Genomic DNA, 24,389 nt, shown 5'->3' with positions numbered 1-24,389 from the left:
CTGATTCTCATCTGAGACAGCCTGAAAGACGGGGGGTCTTAAGAACTATCTTGTGTTAAATAACTCATTAAAGAAAATTATCAGGCTTCCCAATACCACTTTTTTCCCCTTCGGGTAACATTTTTGGCACCTTCACACAGAGCCTCTACTGCCTCTAATCCAACACATTAACTGTCAAGAGAACCAACTGTGTTCACAATCTGGCAAGGGATCAAAAGCTACAACACTATGAGAGAAGCAACAGTTAATTGGGTGTTATTACATTTACCACCAAAATTATTTGACCCTTTTATAGTTCTCTTGGCTTTTATTCTGCTCTACAAAGGAAGCTTGTTCTGAGAGAAGGAAGTGACTGAATCGGACATTTGTACAGTATGGCAAAAACACATGAATTTGTATCCCTATCTGATACTGCTGTCCTTTAATTGAACTGTCTTCATCAACAGGGTGTTTATAAACTTAAGAGATACTATGGGGGGGGAGAAAAAAAAAAACTTGATCCCAAATTTCATAATACCAATCAGGATCCCAGTTGCCATATGCTCAGAGTTTTATTTCTTTAAAGAAAAAAGCTGTACAAACACGAGACACTAATGAACACATGACTTTTCCACACATGAGGTTTAAGACAATAAAGAATTCTAAGCAAATACCAGCCAGTTTTAAATGATACTGAACAGAGACAGAACAACAGAAAAAAGTTGATTCCTAGTCTGTCAGAGAGAAAGAAGGGGAAGACAGAGCAGCCTCTATTGCGTACAGTGTTAGTTCCATTGTAGAGACTGTTCAGCAGCACTATGCAGTAAAGTCAGTACAAATCCCAGCAGGAGTAATCCTTTGTTATTCTCGAGCTCACAACATGGTAAGGATGAGGTAAAACAGATTGCATGTTTATCAACACCAGTCCACCTCTGTATTTCCACAAATGTACAACCATACCCCCCAGCATGAGCACACACACGCACGCACACACACACACACACACACACACACACACACACACACACACACACACACACACACACACACACACCTTTTTTTAATACTTTTTTTGCAGTTATCTGTAGTAGCAATTAGTTCAGATGTGAACTACAAAAATGGTTTATAACCCTTTTGGTGTCTTTCAAGGCAAATGCTCATCTTTGAACTCACACAGCAATAACTTAGATATTTTTTTTAGCCAATAAAGTGTGGGAGAGAGGCGATTTTGTTCAAGAAATTGTCATATTGTTACTATAATTTGGATTGAACAGTAATGCCTTCATTGTTACTTTAACATCATAATGTACATGTAGGATCATCAAAAGGCTTACAGAGCGACAATCCAAATGTGAAATCTCCAAATGCCCCCACAATACAAAAAAATTAAGCCCATGAGATCTAGAGTATTTCACTGATCTAGTAGCAAGGTCAGATCCAGTTCACAGAGACTCCAGATATGAGAGTTATGTTAATCTATTCCCAGAATTTTGGCTTTATGCAACATTAGAGTGCACAGAAAGCTACAATGAAAGAATGAAAGAGGAAGCAATTAGATGTGAAATCTATGAGCTGTGTATACAGGTATGTATACTTTACATATTAGCAGTCAAAAATATATCAGAGATATTTTTGGGTATCAGTAACAGGAATATGAGGAAACGTGTCACATGAAAGAAATCTGAAACCAAAATGTAAAACAAATAAGGGTAACACCAAGAATATGCATTTAACAGCTACGGCATGGAAAACAATAACTCTTTTGTGCAGGGTTGGAAAAAACCTCCTTCAATACCCTCAACAAATCAAGAATAAATAAATAGGTTACAATATTAAAAATGATACAAATAAAGTGTCAAATGCCAAGAACAACATGGTCAATAAAAGTGGGTACACTGTGTGTGCACCCATGCACACACGCCATACTTCCTCAATGAAACAGCGTTTCTGCTTGTTTTTTGATTTGTTTTTGACAGGCACGCCAAACACCCATCTCTCTCTCTTTCTGAAACTGAAGTTGACACTTTTAACGTGTTTCAGCAGTGAGGCTGGGAGAAAGCATTCAAGGCCCTAACAAGGAAATTACAAAAAGAAAACTAAGATGACCAACAACTGTGTCAAGATAAGGCATCAGAACCCTAAACAACATATTACCACCTAGAAATCTATGCAACCGGTTTCAATCAGGAGATGATAGTAATTTCTGTTTATTTTTAAAACCGAAAATATGAACTGTATTTTAACACAAACATAACCTCACATCAGTCAGTGTGTTCAAATATTCAATGATTTTTGCTTTTTTATTGAATATTACAACTCATGTTACAGACCTCTGAAATAACTCAAAATAGATATTCACCTCTCAGTAAATGCTTTCAGATTTTCCAAGCCATTTTCTGGAGAGATTATTTCTCTCCAAATCATCCTTCTGATTTCCTGTGAAAATAAATAGTAAGCATTTCCTCAAGCATCACACCACAGTTTCTCTTAAACCCCTCATTTCCCTCTTTAGTCCAGACAGTAGAGGGAAAAAAAATCAATACTGTCAGAAGTCAGTAACCTATCACACAAACAAGTCTGGTAAAATATCATCCAAATCACAATGGAGGTTTAGCCTCAGATGAAAAAGCTGTGTCAAAATGTGCTAGTGTGATACCATGTTTTATCTTCTTATGCAGGGGTGATATTTTTGTCAAGTGTTGAACATGATTTTCCCTTATCTGAGGGAAAAATCTTAAGGGTCTCCTTTATTGTAGGTTTGTTGTGCTGTCAGGGTACTCTGAGACTGAGTCTGTGGAAACTGTACAGTCAGGCATAATCACGGAGGATACATTTCGTCTACAATGATATGATATTCAAAAAAAAAAAAAAAAAAGGCTAGTTTCGTACTGTGTGGATCAGAACAATATCTGACTTTTATACGTTTTAAAGTTTTTTTTTTAGTTTTAAAGTTTTGAAGTTAACAATGACAGTCAGTTTAACAACAAATTCTTTTCAGAACTGTATGTTTCATGCTTCACTAAAGACAACGAATTCTTAGATGGTTTGTATATTGCATTGTAGTATAAAACCTGAGAAAAGTAGTTAAGTGTTAATTTAATAATTAATTGATGAATTAATTAATTTGAAAAAAGGCACAGTGGATGGTGAAATTAACAGTGCACAAATCAACTCACCTAAGGTATTTCTACATCTCACATTAGTAAGATAATAACCTCAAAACTGTCAGAAATACAAAAGACATTGTAATATGGCTAACAGTATTTGGATTGATTTTGTCTGCTCATAAAGCCCTTGTCTCTATCTTTACATCTGGGTGATGTGCCTCCTCCCTCCCCCTCTCCAATCCCCTGCTTCAGCTTTGCATTAACATTTCATCCCTAAAGCTCTGCTTAGAGGAATTTCTGTCTGGGGTTATCTTTATGTTACACTTAAATTAGCCCCATGATGAATGAATCATTATGACAAACTAGTTGTGATGAAATGAGCTGTGGATCCTCGGATCTGATGCAACGTTGGCAATGGGCTCATTTTTTTCAAAATGTACAGTACAGAAGAATGTTCCCTTTATAATACAGTGGTACATGAATTACAAATGCTGATCTGATGAAATGCTTACGCATGATGAAACTGATAATCATAAATCTAAATTATTCTATTATCACATATATCCTTTAAATTGAATTTCAAGTTTGAATGCCAACCTTACAGATATCATTCCAATCCAAAAATAGTCTCTCCCTAAGGACCAATTACACCCTTGATCATATAATGTAATTCCCAGTTTTTAACCTATTACACGAGTGTTCTCCACACTACAATGCTCAGCTGGTTCATGTGGACACAGGTATGAAATTCAATGTTGAGAGATCAGAGTAAAGCCACAGAGCTGAAGGCATGACACAACTATGCTTAAAATATGGTTTGACAGTGTTCTCTGCAAAGTGTGTGTCGGCTGTGAGTTTTCCACACCTAAGCCTGTAGCACCACCAAGTGGCTACACTGCCATTTGCGTGACACTTTTCAATAGGTTCTCAGAAAGCTTTGTGCAACATTTAACTTCCTATCTTAAAAGTAGAAAAGTATACAAATGATACTAAATACTATTCTTTTGGGTGATTTCAGTCAGGAGGATTCCCTGAAAATACATCAGGTTTGATGTTAAAAATTAATCTTTTCATTTGTGGGGATGTTTACTTAATCATCTAATATTCAAACCAGTCACAATGTAGAGCAAATAACTATTCATCAGAAAATGTTCAGGAAAACAAGAAGTTTAGCTTTTTAATCTTGAAATACAAGTTTTGAGGCTGTAGCTATGTTGCTGAAAATTGAATTGTTCATTGTGCATGTTACTAAACAAATAAAGAAAAAAGAAAGAAAGAAAGAAAAGAAGAGAAAAGAAAAGTTAGATCAGCTTAATATAATGCAACTAACTTGACATAATGGAAGTGAGTATTTTTAAAGTTGTTGCTGCTGGAATGATGACGACAACTGATTCCACATTTATTGTTCGGACCCTTAAAGCATTTCTTAATTATGTGACGTTATCTTTTCATCTAACGTTTAATGTAGGCCTACGTGCAAATGAAACCAAGGAGTCGGTAACAATTCGTGGGTCTTCTGCTGTGCATTTGTTCAACCAAAACGCACAATGTAAAACATCAGTAGACCAAATGTCTTAGATGTTTTAGCAACTGTCATGTATAGCCTACATCATTATAATGTAACGCAACTGGTGGAGGTTAAACAAGAACAACAGGTTCCGTTTCATTTTCACTTGCGTAGAAAAGTTAAATTATCAGACGTCATCAATTCTAACGTGAGTGAACTTGGGTTTCAAGCACAGTTTTCAAAATGTGAGTTTAACGTCATTCCACAATTACGGATACCTTCTCATAGCTAAATGCCAAATGACACCTCCTGACTGATGACAAAGAAAGTCTGTTTTTCGAAATACCGTAGAGAGTAGTCCAATGCACCATCTCAGCTTCACTCTGATTTAACAGATAATAAACACTGACGAGCATTAGGTGTTTCCTGGGGATTTCATTTCTAAGAGCAGGAGCGTCACAAGTTTATCTCCCATTTATGTACAGTACAAGTTTATCAGGTTTTGGCAGTCTCGTCCTTTTACTGGGACTGCAGAGATTCTGAAGTTCATTTTCATACTTTCGAACACATTGTTTACTCACTGTAATTCGCCGAGAGGGAACGTCTGCGATCTGCAATGTTTAAGGTAAAACAAACAAACAAGCAAATCTGAAACAGGCCTATATTTATGTCTAGATCAATCATTTAACTAGCAAGGCTACTTAAATCGACAATTCTTTGTGAATGAGTTTATCATGTTCTTCACCATGAATATAAACCTTTATTTTGAATACAGTAGTGCTCTCACCGCACTGTGAGAATGAAACTGTTGAATGAAGGTATTCGTGTTGGTGGATGAGAGACTAACAGTTGTACTGTCCGAAAAAAAACTGTCTAATTAAGGCCTTATTTGTCCTATTATGCTGGTGGTGTTAGTGTGCGATTTAAAGTTTGGACAGTCATCTTCAAAACGAGAAGGTGTTCAGGTGTATAGGCACCTATTTTAACTTGAGTGAAAGTGACTCCATATTTATGTAGCATCAGTGGTAACAATAAGATTGGGCTAAAGTGGTGAGGTATTGTGGTAGTTTATCATGGTGATGACCAAGTCTCAAAAAAAGTAACATTCTCAAATGGTAAGCATGTTACCATGGTATTTCAGGACCAATGTGTTGCTACGCAAGTCACTCTAGTCTGTGGTTGCAGGTTCATTTCTAGTATGCAATGCCACAGTGTGTCCTTAACAGAGGTGGCATCTTCAATGTTTAACAGTCACTTTGAACACTAAAATGAGTATACATTCTCGACACATGTTATGATAGGCTACATATTGGCTGCAAAGAGTACATCTCTCTCTCACTTGATCCATTTTTCCTCCTCCTAATGCATTTTTCTCGTGTGGTATTGAGTGTTTTGTGAATTGAGGCAGACTGACTTTGCCCTGTGTACAATAATGATAATTTTTTAAAATAAACTAACTTTAACTAACTAACTAACTTTTGATTGTGTGTTCCTCGTCCAGACTGTTGAGCCCTACAGGAATCTGACCGTCACTGTGTTACATGGGAAGAGTCATCACTCTCAAGACATACGTCTGTGAAATGCTTCTTATTTCTTCATCATTTCATCATGTCCTCATGACAAATAAGTCATCAGTGAACTGTATTCATAATTTGTATTTTGGAATCATGATTTATTTGTTGTCACTCTCAGATGACATGTTGAGTCAGCTACTGCCATACTGGACTTGCTTTGTTGTTAGACTGCTGTAAACTCTCCTGCAAATACACACCTTAAGAAAGGGAGTGTACATATTGTATGAATGTGTTGGTATTCATCACTTATTTTTGGATCCGTGTCATCTCTTTTCAGTGACTGAGTCTGACTATTATGTCACCATACGACTGCCCACAGCCTCAGCCAGGACTCACCGCACTAAGACTGTTTCCAACAACAATAGACCAGAGTGGAATGAATCCTTTCACTTCAGGGTTCATAGTGGTGTGAAGGTCAGCCATAACAGAGCCTTTCTCAAGGCTTATTCTGTATGAAATGTATTAACTCAGCCTCTTTCAGGTGATATGAATACCCTTCAAAGATTAACGATGGGGGATGTGTTCTCTCTTAGAACATTCTAGAGTTGAAGGTGTACGATGAGGACATGATTCTGCAAGATGACCTCTGCTCCACCATTTTATTTGACATTTGTAACCTCACACTTGGCAAAAAAGAAACCAAAAAGTTTACGACAAATGATGAGGTAAGGCAGTTAAGGCTTTATATCTATTCGTCGTCCCCTGTTTATTTAACAAGAGCTCATAATCATGTTTGGAGCTTGTTGTATTTGTTCAGATTATGAGCTGAGGCAGACTAAGAATGATGCCTAATAGTATTACGGCAAAATTTCCTTGAAATGCTCCACATTTGCTGCTGCTGCTGCTGCTACTGATGATGATGATGATGATGATGATGATGATTATGATGTACCAACACCTCTTTCAGACCAAGGATGAGCTGTGGGTAGAATTGGAGATAGTTGAAAGGTAAATGGAAAATAATTTACACTATTTTAAAATCAACTGTCATCAAAAAATCTATACAAAGGTGTGCAAAAGAAATCTAGGTCTGTGCTCATTTTTGTTTTTTTGGGGCCAATATAAACTAAAATGAAATCTCTCTTTAATTTACCCTTCATAGCTCAGAGACACCTCAAAATTACCTCTCTAATGGCGTGTTGGTGGTAAGAAACTTTCGTATATTTCAGGGAACCTTTCTTAGATTTCACATTCCACACCAAAAACGAATTAGCATAATCAGTTTTTGAATCGTAGAATTTTGCAAGTTCCACCTAACGACACCACACCCTGTGATGAACTGGGTGATGACATAGATTAATAATGAAAGACAAAGCAAGAAACACATTTAGCTTTTCACTTTAACATAAATGTATGGCGTAATAATAGTCGTGAGGATTGTACAGTTTTTTTTTATGGGTTGAACCTCTAACTGAATGTTGTTAAAGGCAGCTCCTCTCTCTACACTGGAGGTGAAGGTGGAGAAGCTGTTGACTAATGCTGGTAAAGCTTTTATTCTTTACACCCATCCTTTCCATACAATGCTTATTTTGAATAACAATGGTCGCTGATAACAGGAAACACCTCGAAAGTCTGAGGCTACTAATCATCTCTAAAGACAGTTCAAAATTTTGATCGAGTATAACAGTAGAAGGATTGTTACTTGACCATTTTAATTCTCTTAGTTACTTAAAACTGTTAGTTACCTAAAAAACTTTTTTAAATGTACTTATTTTTACTTATTTTTCTAAGGCATTCAGTGGCCTCAATTGTTTAGTGTAGTTGTTTTTCAAGTTTACAGTATGTTTGAGTGTGTGTGCTTGTGTGTGTGCTTGTGTGTGTGTGTGTGTGTGTGTGTGTGTGTGTGTGTGTGTGTGTGTACCACGTATTGGTATTTTTCTGAAGATCCAGTAAGTCACCAGTAAGATAGCATAATCTGAAAAAAAGTGCCCGGTGTGGACCAAATGCTGGTCCCCACTAGGAGAGCAACATTGTTCTAAACCATATTGTTGTTACTGATAAAACAAATAGTGTCAAAACATTCCTTTGGTTAAGCTTAGGGTTAGGGTTAGGATTAGGGATAGATCAGTATTCTTTAGTTACAGGATAATGAGAATCAATGGGAAGTCCCCACTAGGATATGAATACCAACATGAATACATACTTTAATTTACTCAAACATATTGGACAAACTGTGTGTGTGTTTGTGTGTGTGTGTGTGTGTGTGTGTGTGTGTGTGAATGCACACTATGTGTATGTGTGTATGCATACATTTAAACTAAATGACTTAGACTTGCTTAAATCAAACGTGTTCCAGTTCATGACAACCTGATTGTGAAGCTCAGAGGGGCCTATAAAGAAGACCAGCTGGTTACACGTTTAGAGCCATCCTCCAGCATTATGAGGACCCTGCGCTATTACATCAACAGAGACCTGGAGACAGAGATTGGACTGACAGTACTGAAACCCCAGCAACATGTTATCATTTACCTATTCCAATTATATGTTTTACAGTCTCATTGAGAGGAGAATAAATGGGTTTTTACCAAATATGTGTCAAAGATTTGCCCTTTTGGCTCAACTAATCTTGATTATTTCATGTTGCGTGCCAAGGAAAACAGAGCAGAGGCACTTACTTCATCATCTCTTCCTATCAAGCCACTTCCTGCTCCACAGGAAGCCAAAATCTCCTTAACCCTGGGAGAGGTACAATAGCTAATTTAATGAAATGCTATTAATTTCAAATGTTCAGCATGTATACAAAAGTATTAAGTTTATGCTCAAACTATTCCAAAATTTTATGAGTTTTAAAATAAACAGCAATGTTACAACTTTCATACATCTAATCTAAAACTTGCAAAGTAAAACGAGAAGTTATATTTTGCACAGTCATGAGTATACTAGATTAGCTAAACCTACAAACAAGGACAAACAAATGTGATAAGTTTTATGGCAGGTGCTCCTGTTAGTATTACATATATTTTAAATCAAACACTTCAAATGTTTTGTTTTCTGTATGACTTGAAATGCGACGTGTGTTCTTCATGTATTGTCTTTTCACAGGACACACTTGATCTGTGTCTGAGGACAGAGGACTGGTAATATACTTTTTTTTTTGTCAGTGTGGTTCAACACATGAATCTGTTGGATTCAGCCAGAGAGTGAAAAGTAGGGTGTGATTTAGTCTGGCCTCAATCTTGAAATGTTATAACACTTCTAATAAGAGTATTAGAATGAGATTGAGAGCTCTGTCTTTAGCAGCTCTGAAGACTTGGATGTGCGCCTGGACTTCGGCATTTCCACCCAGGAGAAGGAGTTTCTGAAAAAAAGAAGACTGGTTGTTGCTCAGGCCCTACAGGAAGTTTTGAATCTCAAAACTGCACCAAAGCCACGAAAGGTGATTTCAAACCCAGAGTACTCTATGATATCTTTTAATCGAGGGGAAATTCACAATGCTACACTCTTCCACACTGCACACCTATCATCAATATCATTCAAATATCATTCAAGTCTCTTCACGGTTCATTGTACAATAGATTCCAAAAACCTGCAACTTGACTCATCTGGAAAAAATTATATCAAAAGCTACTGTTTGTGACTGGGCTGATTCTCTAGGTTCCGGTTGTGGCTGTGGTGTGCACAGGGGGTGGGACAAGAGCTATGACAGGATTTTTGGGCAGTTTGAAAGGCCTACAGAACTTGGGTCTCTTGGACACAATCAGTTACATCACTGGTGTGTCTGGATCTACCTGGTGAGTTTCAAAATTACTAAAAAAGGAAAAATACTTCAGTCCACTGACACAAAGGTGCTGTTTTCTCTGTGAAATAAACCAAAAGGGTTGATGAATAGAGGCACATTAGCATTTGAAGGTATGCAGCTTACGTGCCTAAGGTAGCTAGGGATCTTACAAATCTGTTTGGCAATGTGAAAAGAGACAATACCATTTTAAAGTACATTCTCCATTTAACGCAAAATTAATAAACAGTAATGATTTTATTTAATCATTGTATTTTATCTTAAACAACAGTACTTAATGACCAAAACATCCAGGGGGATGTCATATTGTACACGCCAGGGGATCCTTCCTACATTTTAATGCATGTACAGGCTAGTAGGGCTGCACTGAAGAGAAGTGGACAGACCTTAAGTTCAGTGAAGTCCCTCTGAAGTTCCCCTACTTGTATTGGTTTAAAATGATTGTAATATATGTGGGACACAGCATATATGGAAAGGGCCATAAGCCTGAAAGGGAAAAACCCCAATTACATATTGTAAACTGTTGGATAGAAAATGCCAATTTCAGAAAACTGCTTATGACATAAACTTTTTCTCCACCTACAGGGCTATGTCTTGCTTGTATGATGATGCTGATTGGTCAAAAACTGGCCTTGACACAGTGATGGCTATGCTGAAAGGGGAGATCTCTAAGAGTGTCTACAGCCTGTTCTCATTTGATCAGCTAAGCTATTACAGAGATGAACTAAAGCAGAGAGAGAATGATGGACATGTGGTGTCTCTCATAGATATGTGGGGCTTGGCCATTGAACACCTGATTCATGGGAAGGTACTGTGCATATATGTGTTAGGGATCTAAATCAAGCAGATATTTTGGTTGATATCAACAGGTGATTGGAATTTGTGAAAGGATGCATATAATTACAAAAGAAACATTTCTGTATTCTCAGTGTCCTTATATACTGTAGAATGCTTCATATGTCTTTCGTACTTATTCAGTAATAGCTAACTACTCCTGATTCCGTTTACAGAGACACCTTAGCACCCTGTCTGACCAACAGAGGGCAGTGTCAAAAGGCCAGAACCCTCTACCCATCTACACAGCAGTGAACATAAAAAAAGGAATGAAAGGCATCACAAAAGAAGCAGGTATAAATGCCAGTGCTATTGAGAGCTCTAATCACGGAGTCAGTTTTGGTAACACTTTCTTCAGTGAAAACATGTATAGAGCCTTTATAATACTTACTCTGGGAAATGTGCTGTTATTGTGATGCAGAATGGTGTGAGTTTAATCCATATGAAGTTGGATTTCCCAAGTATGGAGCATTTGTGCCTGCACAGAACTTTGGCAGCGAGTATTATCTGGGTCGCCTGATAAAAAAAATCCCGGAAACACGCCTGTCTTTTCTAATGGGTGAGTGAATGAGAGAGAGAGAGAGAGAGAGAGAGAGAGAGAGAGAGGGAGAGGGAGAGAGAGAGAGAGAGAGAGAGAGAGAGTACAACTTTACAGTTTTCTTACTGTAATTTATTCAAACATATTTGACAAACTGTGTGTGTGTGTGTGTGTGTGTGTGTGAGTGTGTGTGTGTGTGTCTGTTACTATGTCTGGGTCTGTGTTTGTCCAGGTATTTGGAGCAGTTTTTTTTCTGCAAGTTTGACTGAACTGTGGACCACTGCCACAGGACTGTCTCCATCCTGGATGCCCTGGATTGGAGAAGATGTGAACAACATTGGTACATGTGTAATTGTGCTTGAGTGTCTATGTATATCTGTGTACATGCATACATCCACATAATGCAGTATGTGTACATATAATTTTCTGTTACATAGAGAATTATTTTTACACCTCAGAATATGAGCCATTGTTTTCAGAGTGCTCATAGTAAAAGTGTTGTGACCTCACAATGAGGATGAGTTTTTGTTGTCTGAATTTCTGGACTCTCTGTAACTCCCTTCTGAAGAAACAGACAACAAACCGTCAACCCTGGACACCTACCTCATTAAGCCTGTAACTGACACAGTCAGAAAACTGGCAGGCTTCCTCACCAGCCGCCCAGTCACTACTCAAATGTACAACTTCTTGCGAGGGTTGTATCTCCATATTAACTACAGTGAGCACAGCACCTTCACAACATGGAAAGGTAGATTCATCACTATCCCACAGATGAACTAGTCATTCTCTCAAATCTCGTTTTCAGTCCATTAAACAGGGCAGGACTGAGTAAATCCTGATGTTTCTGATCTTATGCAAAAATAACATTTGTGTTATTTACAACTCAGTTTGGATGCCAAAATATGTATTAACCTATAGATCTGCCTTTCTTTGTATTTATTTACATATAATAAATTAATTCAGACACAACACAAATTATGTATACTTATTTATCCCACTTTATATATCCACTAAAATATGAGATTGTTCCCTCTTGATCGGTTTTTGAAATATATACTGAAATTTATATATTGCTAACTTAACCTTTGTGGTGACTGGGATCGATGTTCAGATACCCACCCAGATGCCTTCCCAAACCTACTTACACCTGCTGATTCCACACTAGCCTTGGTGGATGCTGGCCTTGCCTGTAATGCAGGCTTTCCACCAGTGCTGCGCTCCGAAAGACAAGTGGATATTATCCTGTCACTGAACTACTCTTGGGACAACGATCAGTTCTTGGTAGATAAAATACTCAGAGATATCATTTAATATGAATAGTAATACAATTCACTGAGGATCTCATCAGAATTTTTACACCCATCCCTTAGTGTGTGTATGTGCCCATTTACTATCACAGGTCCTAAAGCAGACTCAGGACTACTGCGCTGACCACAGGGTGCCCTTCCCACGGATTGATTTCCGTAAAGTGGAGTCAGAGCCACTAAAGGAGATGTATGTGTTTGAAGATAAAGAGAATCCCAAAGCCCCTGTGGTGCTCCACTTTCCACTGGTTAATGTGTCTTTCAGAGAGTTTAAAAGCCCTGGTAAGTAGAATTTTTATTGGATCAGGTTTAGCGATGCTAGTATGGACAGCTGGATCATATCTCAAATTTATTTTAAAAACTTTACTATTCAAAGCTATTTCAGTGGAAACCCATTATCACCACTGAAAAAGGGTAAAATATGATTTTTCTTCTGGGTTTGGTATCTCATAAAAATAAAAAATGTAAAATATCTCACATTTGTGTCCCATGGAGGTAAGCATCAGACACATTGATTTTATGTAAAATATTAACCAGAAATCAACGGTATCCAAACAGTAGGATGGGCCAGGTGATGCCCAAAACACTGATATGTATCATAATGTAGTGCTGTGCAGTCAGAGTGAGAGCAGTTTTTCTCTGGTCCAGATGGAAATGGGCTGACAGAATAGAAACCATGAGACAAATGTGGCATAGCAATGGCATGAAATTTACAGTGAAAAGACTGTATGAGTCCTGCTGGTATAAATTTGTACATATATTTGTTATGTGCCATATCCAGTCATAATCTAAGGATATTTGTTTATTTTGATTATCATATTCCTCATCACCAACTGAGAGGCTGCAAGATGTTTTTGACAACATTCTCAATCAGCACAATCTTCATGGGAGCGGACAGGAAAACAAATATTGCGGATGTTGGCACACAACAAAACATGTTGAGATAACGCCAAACCCCCCCCCCCCCCCCCCCCCCCCCCCCCCCCCCATAATCCTTTGCTTCAAGTAACAAAAAGGTTCAAGCATGAATCCAGTTTCTGAAGTTATTTGTAATTCAATATCTATTTTATCAAGCTTGTCGAAATGACATAATGCCCTGAGAAGATGAGGATGTTGCACATAGTCCCAAGATGTATACTTGGCATATATACCATAAACCCAAAAAGTAAGCATAAAAATGGGATTGCCTCAAAGAATAAGCAATAAACTAAACATTTTTGAACAAGAACTTTTAGGGTTTACAAGGTGTAAGCAACTTATATTGGGACTATATGCAAAGTCTGACATTTCTCAAGGCCATTTGCCACTTTGACAAGCAAACATAATGTGGGTCACTTATCTGTGCATTGTCCTAAATATTTGCATGTGTAAGCGAGAATCATTAGCTCTGACCATGCGTGCATGGATAATTCAAATGTTGAAATAGGAAACAGAATTCAGAATTTGTGAAGTGTGTCTGTCTTTGCATTTGTAGGTGTGAAGCGCAGGAAGCAGGAGCCGACAGAAGGTGAAGTGGATCTGAACAGTAATTTTAGCCCGTATGCCACTCAGAACCTGACCTACACTCCAGAGGAGTTCCAAAACTTGGTGGACCTCACATCCTACAACATTGTCAATAACAAGGACACCATCTTAGAAACTCTCCGCAGGGCCCTGCATAAGCACAGAATATAGGACTAACACCATGGTTCACACACTTCACAGATCACTGATTTTCCTATTTGTCTTTCTTGACAAACTTGTAATTGTTTGAACTAGAGCCACAGAATTGGTGCTACTTAGAAAATACATGTGCAGTCTGTTAATTTACATTTTTGAATGGCTCAGAAGTTTCTTGTGTTTGAAGCGTATTACACAGCATTTTGTTGTTTTAAAGTCCCACTGCTGTTTCATTTCTCTGCAAAGACTGTAAGACAACAGAGTATTCAAACTTACTTGAATAAAATGAATATATATTCACTCACTATTAAAATAATACTGAAACTGGAGAAAATTCTTAAATTGGAAAATCGACAGCAAGTTGCTTTTGAAGCCACACCCCGCAGTGCTTTGCTGTCCGGTCTGTAGACATAGTCTGATCATGTATGTTTGATGTAGCAAGTACGGGCTAGATTTTCAGGTTTTTCATGAGGTTGCCTGCTCGATATAGCTTATTGCTACTAAAGTGGCGCGGTAGCGCGGTTTGTTTTAGAAATTTATATCAAACTTCGTCAAGGAGAGATCACAGCGAAGAATGTTTAAGGTAAGCTTTGTAATTTATAAGTCACTCGATTGTTGTATTTCGCTGAGTCAACGCAATATAAACTCAACAGAAGAATTGACCCATGAAACATGCGAATTCATGACAACGATGAAGTAGACAGAGACCACGATTAAAAATTTCGAGGCGTATTTGCAACGAGAGACTTTATTCATTTATTTGTGAATTTTCCCTGTTTTGACATGTTTTCAGGTACTCTTGTAAAGGCATTGGAAGTGCACTTATTAATAGGTTTGTTCTGTCCTTTTCACATTGAGGCAGCGAAACGCCTTCCCAATCAACAAGACAAAAATGACATGTTATTGATAGAGAGGGTGAAACTTGGAGGAGAAACTAGAAAAAACTTACATTACTCTCGTGAAAATGTCATGAATAAAAAATAGGCCGTAGTTACTGGCTACCAGACTTCAGCTAATTAAGGTGGAGCTCCGTGCATGAATAGATGCAGGGTCTATACCACGTCAGACGGCAAATGACTCAAAACGATCAATTCTCAATCCAATCATGCACTTGTAATGAAATCATAAGCCTGCAGTCGTAATTTAGAGTAGCAAGGGTGACTATAGTGAGAGGCTAGTATAGCACACAAGCAACTATCGTGTCAGTCTTGAGAAGCAGTCACAAAATTGCCCAAACACACAAAACAGCATCAAAGTACATCATATCCAATATGTAATGATAGCATAATAAGACACTCTTATTCAGACATACCGAAGATGCTGAGAAACAGAGATAATGGGGCATGAAACAGGAAAAACGTGGCAGAGCGAGCTCCACGCATGCACTGTTTTTAAGGCTGACGTTTTTAATTTTTAATCTTTTTTTAATCTTAATTTTAGCAACGTTCATAAATGGTAAACTGCATAACTGAAATCACCGCTAGAGGGAGACAAAACACAGAACATGACAAGGTTCCTGTCTAATATCATGCTTGTTACCACCAATTGCATTTTTATTCTTTCTATTACTAAAGATTGTATGTAATGTTATGTTAAATAAGTGGTGGGGAGAATTTGCATAGTGGTTTAAATTAATTGTTAATAATTAGCCTTCATTTTTGTTAAGTTACCATATACCATATTGCATACCATATTACCGTTTTGTTGTGGTTGTTGTTGTTGTTTTTGTTTTTGTTTTATTTATTTATTTATTTTTACCCTTTTGTTGGTGGATATGTAAAAGTCAACGGAACAACATCAGAAATGCATGACGTCATAAAGTGCGCATACTTGTCCTTTAAAAGAGGGATTTCAAGTATCAAATTTAAAGATAAGAATTCCTTCAAAACTAAATCAGCCCTGTGTGAAATTGAGTGCAGGGCTTTGTTGTTGTTTTGTTTGTGTTTGGCAGAATCATTTGATGTCAAATTTGAAAGGAAGGCTACCTTTTGGGGTTTAGAATGAGTGGTTAAATCTCTTTGAGAGAACACAACAGTATTTTTAACTCAGAGGGAAAAAAAACAATCACATTTAAAGCAACTCAAGAAGACCATGGATCATTGATTTACTTGATGTATTTTTATCTCCCTCAAGAGAGAAACCACACCCTACTGGAACCTGACTGTGACCGTGCTGCGGGGGAAGAATCATCATTCACATGATTTGTGTCAGTCAAATCGTAAACATACCATCTCCCCAAAATGTCCTTATGGCACCTGCCAGTAGAATTATAAAGAAACGATGTGTCCTTCTGACTATCATATCTCTCTTTTCTCTATCTAGGGTCAGAATCTGACTGTTATGTCATCTTAAAACTGCCCACAGCCTCAGCCAGGACTCACCGCACTAAGACTGTTTCCAACAGCAATAGACCAGAGTGGAATGAATCCTTTCACTTCAGGGTTCAAAGCCATGTGAAGGTCTGCCAGAGTTTATGTCTACATGGCATATTCCATATCATATCCCATATCAGGGTCTTTAAACTGAAGTGTCTGTTTTTATTTTTACCTGTTTTATATGTTCATCACACTGTGTGATATCATTGGTTATATATAGGTAAGATGTGCTCTCCTTTATCTGTCAGAATATACTAGAGTTGCAGGTATATGATGAAGACATTCTGCGAGATGACCACTGTTCTACTATTTTATTTGACATCAGTAATCTTATTCCTGGAAAAAAGGAAACCAAAGTGTTCATATTAGACCCTGAGGTAACTCCTTTAAATGCTTTTGTAATAATTTATTCAGTGCTGATTTTATTATCCACAAAGTCTCATGTTAATGCACTACCTCCTCTTTTAGACCAAGGATCAGCTATGGGTTGAGTTTGAAATTGTGGTGAGGTCAGTAGAGAATATGTTGCATTTAAAATGTATTACATTTTTATTAGCAATGTTCAGAGACATAGGCAAATAGACTCAAATGAATGAGATAAACGTATCTTAGTTTTGAACACACTGAGAGTGAGGACTTCTGTGCTGTCTTTACAGTCCAGAGGCTCCTGGACTCTACCTCTCCAACGGAGTGCTGGTGGTAAGAACCAGAATTTGTATGAATCCCATCATGTCTGGTGGCCCAGTTGTATGTGGTGTCTGGAAATATTTTTTATTATTAGCCTCTCTCTAGCTCTTGAGTGTTAAGTTGTCCTCCAGGACAGCTGCAGACTATGCTTGTTTTTGCTACAACCTTGGTTTAGCTGAGCACATACAGAACCACAAACACTGTGACGGCTGAGGAAGAGGGTTGCCTTTCCCAGGTTCACACCTAAAAAGCATGACAGTGTTCCTCAAAATATTGTTCCAGGTGGCTCCTTTCTCGGCACTGGAGGTTAAGGTGGACCAGCAGTTGGTCACAGCTTGTAAGTTAAATACCTACTTTTAAAAGGTCATTAAATTTAATGCAAGACATAGAAATGTAAAAGAATTTGTTTCAGTCCAGCAGGACCCCCATATACACAAAGGTTACCTTTGCCTTTAGGAATTAGGTTGTGGTGATTAAGGATTCCCCATTGTAATTATCCAAGCAATAACATTTGTGTGTGTGGGTGGGTGTGTGGGTATGTGGGTGTGTATGTGTCCGAGAGAGAGAGAGAGAGAGTGAGTGGCAGAGAGAGAGAGTATGCTGCAGTTATTACATACGCACATGCTTAAGTTGAATGTGTTATATGTGGTACATGTTTCTAGTTCATGACAACCTGATTGTGAAGCTCAGAGGGGCCTATAAAGAAGACCAGCTGGTTACACGTTTAGAGCCATCCTCCAGCATTATGAGGACCCTGCGCTATTATATCAACAGAGACCTGGAGACAGAGATTGGACTGGGGGTAAGGGTACTTCAAATATGGACTCCAGTGAATTCCAGTGATTATTCAGTCGATATTATTCAGGGATACTTTGCCTCAGTAGTCTATTTTCTAAGCCTTAATATGAGTTACACACATTTATTATAATCATTCATCATAAATAACAGAACAACAAGATTATTTCACTACGTCCTTCACTTACATTTAATTACACTGCTTGTTTAATCATTTTATTTAGCAAATTTGTTGGCTGTGAGAAATCACATGTTGATTATTGCTGTGTAATTATATAGCAAATTCTAATCATAAACAGTATGGCATTACTCTCTTACTGGCTAGGTCACTTTTTGGACTATTCACATTACAGTCGTTTTTCCACATTATTTACATAGAAAGCAAATGAAACGCAAGATGAAGAAACCGCGCCTTTATCATCTTTTCCCATCAAACCACTTCTTGGTCAACAGGAACTCAAATTCTCTCTACCTGTCGGAGAGGTGATCAGTTAACCTTTGAGCTGAATCATTTAACTTCATGGATACATTTAGTTATTAGGTTGTACTATCTATTGTAATTTTTGGTTTAGAGAATTAGGATCATTGTCACAGTGTTTTATCTCTGTATAGGACACAGTTGATCTTCATCTGAAGACAGAGGACTGGTAATATGCAATATTCTGTTCTTACAATTTCATACAAAAAAGTCTTGTGCTGTTTGGAGCGATGCAAACATTGGAGTTGTCTTCACTTCATTCTACAACAATTTAAAGTGTTTGAGTATTAGTCAGTTAACTAAACTTAGCTTCAGAGATCACAATACACTAAAGTATTATTTTTACAGCATAGAAACATGTTAACAGTGTTTTAAGTAATGTGTTATAGGTTTTTTTTTCAATCTATTACACTATATCCTTGACATTATTGACAAATTTACATGTATAGTTCTGTTTTTAGCCATAGGGAGGAGCTGGAGGTGCGCCTAGATTTTGGCCTTCCTGTCCAGGAGAAGGAGTTCCTGGAGAAGAGGAGAGTGGTGTGTGCTCAGGCATTTCAGAAAGTTCTGAATCTCAAGTCTCCACCACAGCCACACAAAGTTAGTTCACAGCCAGCCTACTTTTTAATTTGTTAGTGCACATGGGAAACAATTACCTTACTGCAATGGCAGCTGACTCTTCTCCTGGAGAGTCACTATCTTAAAAAAAATTGAATCAGCACCAGTCTCTCACACCTGGTTCAAATCAACAGATACTTTAAAAGTCTCTGATTAGTTAAATCTGGTATATTAGCCAAAGGCTGGAATAAAATCCAACTTATAGACAGACTTTCAGGAATAGGGTAGTTTATTAGTGCATTGTAATCCTGTGGACACAAATCTTTACATATCTGCCTAGTTGCACCAAGTTGTATATTTGGAAAATATCTGTTTCGGAACTGTTAGACTGATTGGATGGCCTAATGCGTCTTACTAAAGAACCTTTTCCATAGGTTCCATCGGTAGCCATGGTATGTTCTGGGGGTGGGACCAGAGCGATGACAGGACTTTTTGGCCATTTGAAAGGGCTGAAGGCTTTGGGTCTGTTGGACACTGTCTGTTACATCACTGGCGTGTCTGGATCCACTTGGTGGGTGTGCAGCGCATTGCAAAAAGAAACAATGTTATTATTCATGGGTCTGTGCAAAAAGATAATAAGGCTGAGGTTTCAATATAAAAATAAAAAGCCTATGAAAGTTAGGGAAGTTTCTTAAATGTTATTCAGCTTCTTACCAACGTATCTAGTGTAGGGAGAATGGCTAAAATAGCTCATGCAATGATCAGTGACAATTAGATTAGGTTTGCAAATCAGTTATGGTTTTTCATCTCTGAATTCCCTCTTTTTAACAGCAGATGTTCTTTCCTGCACACAGGGCTATGTCCTGCTTGTATGACAATGCTGATTGGTCAAAAACTGGCCTTGACACAGTGATGGCTATGCTGAAAGGGGAGATCTCTAAGAGTGTCTACAGCCTGTTCTCATTTGATCAGCTAAGCTATTACAGAGATGAACTAAAGCAGAGAGAGAATGATGGACATGTGGTGTCTCTCATAGATATGTGGGGCTTGGCCATTGAACACCTGATTCATGGGAAGGTACTGTGCATATGTCTGTGCAAGGATCATAATCAAACAGACAACATGGTTAACATAACAGGTCACTGAAAGTTGTGAAAAAGCTTCAGTATCTGGAAAATCATACCCATATAATGTAATCTAATATTTGAATGAAACAGGTGTGTTGTATTATATGTTTTGGCAGGCAACTAATCAGTTATGGTCCCATTTTCAGAAACATTGTGGTACCCTGTCTGACCAGCAGAGAGCATTATCAAACGGCCAGAACCCTCTACCCATCTACACAGCAGTAAACATGAAGAGCGGCATTCAAGGAAGCACCATGGAAGCAGGTATAGACAGAGACACTCCTGAGGTAGCTCTGAAAGTTGAGCTGTGAAATGATACAGACTGATGCATGATGTAACATCTGCTACCCTGATAATTACTAAAAATGTTTGATTTTGATCTCATAATGCATGATATAGCTCTTACAAATGTGTCGTCCCCTTTGTGATTTCTCTCAGAGTGGTGTGAGTTTACTCCTTATGAGGTTGGCTTTCCCAAGTATGGAGCTTTTGTTCCAGTGGAGAACTTTGGAAGTGAATATTATCTAGGTCGCATGGTCAAGAAGCTCCCTGAGACACGTGTGTCCTTACTTATAGGTAAGGCTGAAAGGATGGGTGAGAGCTGGAGAAATCAAATACAGGAATGATTTCAGAACAGTGTCCTGATCGGAATATATGTTCTCAACTCTTATTGCTAGATAGAGATGTTGGTATAGCATATTTACCTGTCACTACAGCTGGACAAAGGTGTTAATGAAAAGAGACAGAACACTTTTGACTGTAGTCTAAAATGGCAGCGGATTACTACAGTTGTCTTTGGAAATGTACTTATGCTTCAGTGATCTTAGGGTAATCAATAGGCATCGATGCTTCTGGAAAATCCAACTCAGTTTGTGATGTCTCCTCAATTTCAAACAAGTGCTTGCTGGTCAGAAATACTATGCCTTAATGTTTCCATGTCCCACTTAAGACAGCACTTCAGCACCTTCTATCACAAATCTGAAATGTATGTGTTTAACCCCACTGCTTCCGCTTTCATTAATGCACATGGCATAATGGCAGTGTTAAAGAATGCTTTACAATGGAAAATTGGTCTCTAAATCTTAAGAACTTAGGGGATATATAAACTGTTTACCCTTTATAAGTAGTTAATAATTACAATGTCAGTGTCAGACAAATTTTCAGTTAAATACAATTCTCTAACCCATAATAATATTAAGCCACTGAGTCCGTATTCAGTGTCATCAAGATAGGGGCTGAGAAATCATATTCCCAAACATCATTGTCCATATAGAAAAAAAATAAGGAACCGAACCCTGTGGTACTCCAAACAATGCTTCCTTTTCACTATGGGTGACACAAATATTGTCTCACAGTATTGGTTCTGTGTGCATGTGTGTGTGTGTTTGTGTGTGCGTGTGTGTGTGTGTGTGTGTGCGTGTGTGTGTGTGTGTGCGTGTGTGTGTGTGTGTGCGTGTGCGCGTGTGCATCCAGGTTTGTGGAGCAGTGTTTTTTCATTGAACCTCACCCAGCTCTGGAGCTTTGTCACAGGGACAGTTCCAACCTGGATCCCCTGGATTGGAGAAAATGTGGACCACGTAGGTATGCATGCATCAGTTGAATTTATGATATTCTGGCCATAACAGTTAAATGTTGTCCTTTCAAATCATCTAAAGCATTAGAGTACAGGACACAATTTAATACATAGGTTGCCAGTACACAAGCACCTATGTCAGAAGCTGGCACTTGTGTTAATTGTGGCAAGTTGTGTTAATTTCCTGAATCTTAATATCTGTCTCTCTTGTGAAGAAACTAACAATAAGCCTTCAACCCTGGACACCTACTTCATCAAGCCTGTTGCTGACATGACCAAAATGCTGACCAGCTTTCTGACCAACCGTCCAGTTATTAGTCAGATGTACAACTTCCTTCGAGGGTTGTATCTCCACTGGAACTACAGTGAACACAGCACTTTCACAGCTTGGAAAAGTACACACAGTTGCAAATTTTCATATTGGTCTTCATAAAACCCTCAAATTGTCATTAACAGCACAATGCTGATTAAGTGCAAATAAATTAAATATATAATGGTTATTGATAAGCAAAACTTGCATCTGACTTTTTGATTATGGCTTGTTGGTAACATTACCTCAACAGTGATGAATATGTACATAACAACTAAATGTTCAGAATAATCCATCTCAGAAGTGTTTTTCACACTCAGTAAAGTGTATGTCCAGTTTATTGTATGTTGTGAGGAAATGGATATTTATAATTCAGTGGTCTTGAAAATGACCCTCACTTATGATTGGTTTCCTGGATTTAATTTTATTTTTGTTCAACATGTAGATACACATCCAGATGCCTTCCCAAACCTCCTTACACCTGCTGATTCCACACTAGCCTTGGTGGATGCTGGCTTTGCCTGTAATGCAGGCTTTCCACCAGTGCTGCGCTCCGAAAGACAAGTGGATATTATCCTGTCACTGAACTACTCTTGGGACAACGATCAGTTCTTGGTAGATAAAATACTCAGAGATATCATTTAATATGAATAGTAATAAATTCACTGAGGATCTCATCAGAATTTTTACACCCATCCCTTAATGTGTGTATGTGCCCATTTACTATCACAGGTCCTAAAGCAGACTCAGGACTACTGCGCTGACCACAGGGTGCCCTTCCCACGGATTGATTTCCGTAAAGTGGAGTCAGAGCCACTAAAGGAGATGTATGTGTTTGAAGATAAAGAGAATCCCAAAGTCCCTGTGGTGCTCCACTTTCCACTGGTTAATGTGTCTTTCAGAGAGTTTAAAAGCCCTGGTAAGTAGAGTTATTATTGGATCAGGTTTAGCGATGCTAGTGTGGACAGCTGGATCATATCTCAAATTTATTTGAAAAACTTTACTATTCAAAGCTTTTTCAGTGGAAACCCATTATCGCCACTGAAAAAGGGTAAAAATATTATGTTTACCTTGGGTTTGGTATCTCATAAAATAAAAATGCCACTGAAAATTTGAAATGTTGTCTTTTTTTTGTCTTATTAGCTAAAAATAATTAAAGAGATTTCAATTACAGCATAACATCTGAGAATTAAGGTATTATAATTAAAGAAATTTCAATTACAGCATAACATCTGAGAATTAAGATATTAACCACCATGTCTATGATCATCTTAATCAGTGTTATACTTAATTTGAAAGAGACTGTGATGCAATAGGCTTTTGTATCCACTGGTGATAATGGGGGAGATGGTATGGAAAAGACATCTCATTTACATGAAATATCAGGTCAATTCTAAGCTGATGTTGATATTAACATTTAGATACTAAGTAATTATTTGAGGTAATTATATCTCATAACTCTCATTGCTAAGTAAGTATATCTCATAATTATGAGATAAAATGTCGGAAATTTTGATGGACTAAGTCATCATTTTGATATCATTTTGAGAAATAATATCACGGACATTACATAATATTTAGAGTGCACATTGTTTTGTTTTTTTATACATATATACATTCATGTAATCAGTATCACAGTTTTAATATGTTTGCCAAAATTCAGGATTTTTGAGGTGTGTATGACCTTTCTGTTTGTAGGTGTGAAGCGTAAAAAGCAGGAACTGAAGGGTGGAGAGGTTGATGTAAGCAGTCCTAATTCCCCATACCTCACAGAAAACATCACCTACTCACAAGAGGTCTTCCAGAACTTGGTGGACCTCACCTCGTACAACATCCAGAATAACAAGGCCACCATCTTAAAAACTTTACACAAGGCTCTTGAGAGGAAAGCAAAATAAAAGAAGTTACCTGTAAACACCTGTGTTAGGAATGTGTTGTTGAACAGTCATTTAATTAGTTTTGGGGAGGTTTTGGTTTGTTTTTTCGCTGTTGTTTCTTGTTCGTAAAACTAGTCACACTTAACCATATAATAACATATTTTGATGGAAAATGACATCTTTCTCTCTCTCTCTCTCTCTCTCTCTCTCTCTCTCTCTCTCTCTCTGTCAGACCAACCGCAGTCTAACTTGCAACATGTGTGACATCCCTTATAATAAACTTATTCTCCAAGGTAGAGGATTAAATATTAAAAAACAAATACTATGAAAAAGTTGCCTGAACTACTCTTGTTCAGATGGTTTTCTCAGTC

General features: G+C 37.8%; 1 protein-coding gene across 1 annotated transcript; it reads left to right on the top strand.

Annotated features, from left to right (window-relative positions):
- Positions 1-4,424: 4,424 nt before the first annotated feature.
- pla2g4f.1 (phospholipase A2, group IVF, tandem duplicate 1) lies at positions 4,425-24,039 on the top strand. The gene is made up of 37 exons (XM_030787443.1): positions 4,425-4,430; positions 6,095-6,164; positions 6,445-6,581; positions 6,701-6,832; positions 7,075-7,115; positions 7,270-7,312; positions 7,595-7,649; positions 8,464-8,659; positions 8,768-8,852; positions 9,210-9,244; positions 9,405-9,543; positions 9,762-9,898; positions 10,489-10,711; positions 10,914-11,031; positions 11,159-11,296; positions 11,508-11,615; positions 11,844-12,023; positions 12,387-12,556; positions 12,675-12,861; positions 14,054-14,245; positions 16,561-16,697; positions 16,862-16,990; positions 17,082-17,122; positions 17,270-17,312; positions 17,583-17,637; positions 17,963-18,102; positions 18,708-18,742; positions 19,041-19,173; positions 19,566-19,702; positions 19,986-20,208; positions 20,405-20,522; positions 20,697-20,834; positions 21,732-21,839; positions 22,047-22,226; positions 22,587-22,756; positions 22,874-23,060; positions 23,840-24,039. Exons 1-37 carry the CDS (start codon positions 4,425-4,427, stop codon positions 24,037-24,039), a joined length of 4,566 nt encoding a protein of 1,521 aa, XP_030643303.1.
- Positions 24,040-24,389: the final 350 nt, after the last annotated feature.

This window comes from Chanos chanos, chromosome 10, assembly GCF_902362185.1.
Source record: "Chanos chanos chromosome 10, fChaCha1.1, whole genome shotgun sequence".
Classification (NCBI taxonomy): Eukaryota; Metazoa; Chordata; class Actinopteri; order Gonorynchiformes; family Chanidae; genus Chanos; species Chanos chanos.
The sequence above is the reverse complement of the archived record's forward strand: the minus strand, read 5'-3'. Positions and strand labels throughout refer to the sequence as shown.

Excerpts from the sequence above, each read along its gene's own strand:
- pla2g4f.1 (XM_030787443.1), top strand. Across the intron at positions 11,297-11,507 it reads ACGCCTGTCTTTTCTAATGG|GTATTTGGAGCAGTTTTTTT; the intron begins GTGAGTGAATGA and ends GTGTTTGTCCAG. Across the intron at positions 12,862-14,053 it reads CAGAGAGTTTAAAAGCCCTG|GTGTGAAGCGCAGGAAGCAG; the intron begins GTAAGTAGAATT and ends TTGCATTTGTAG.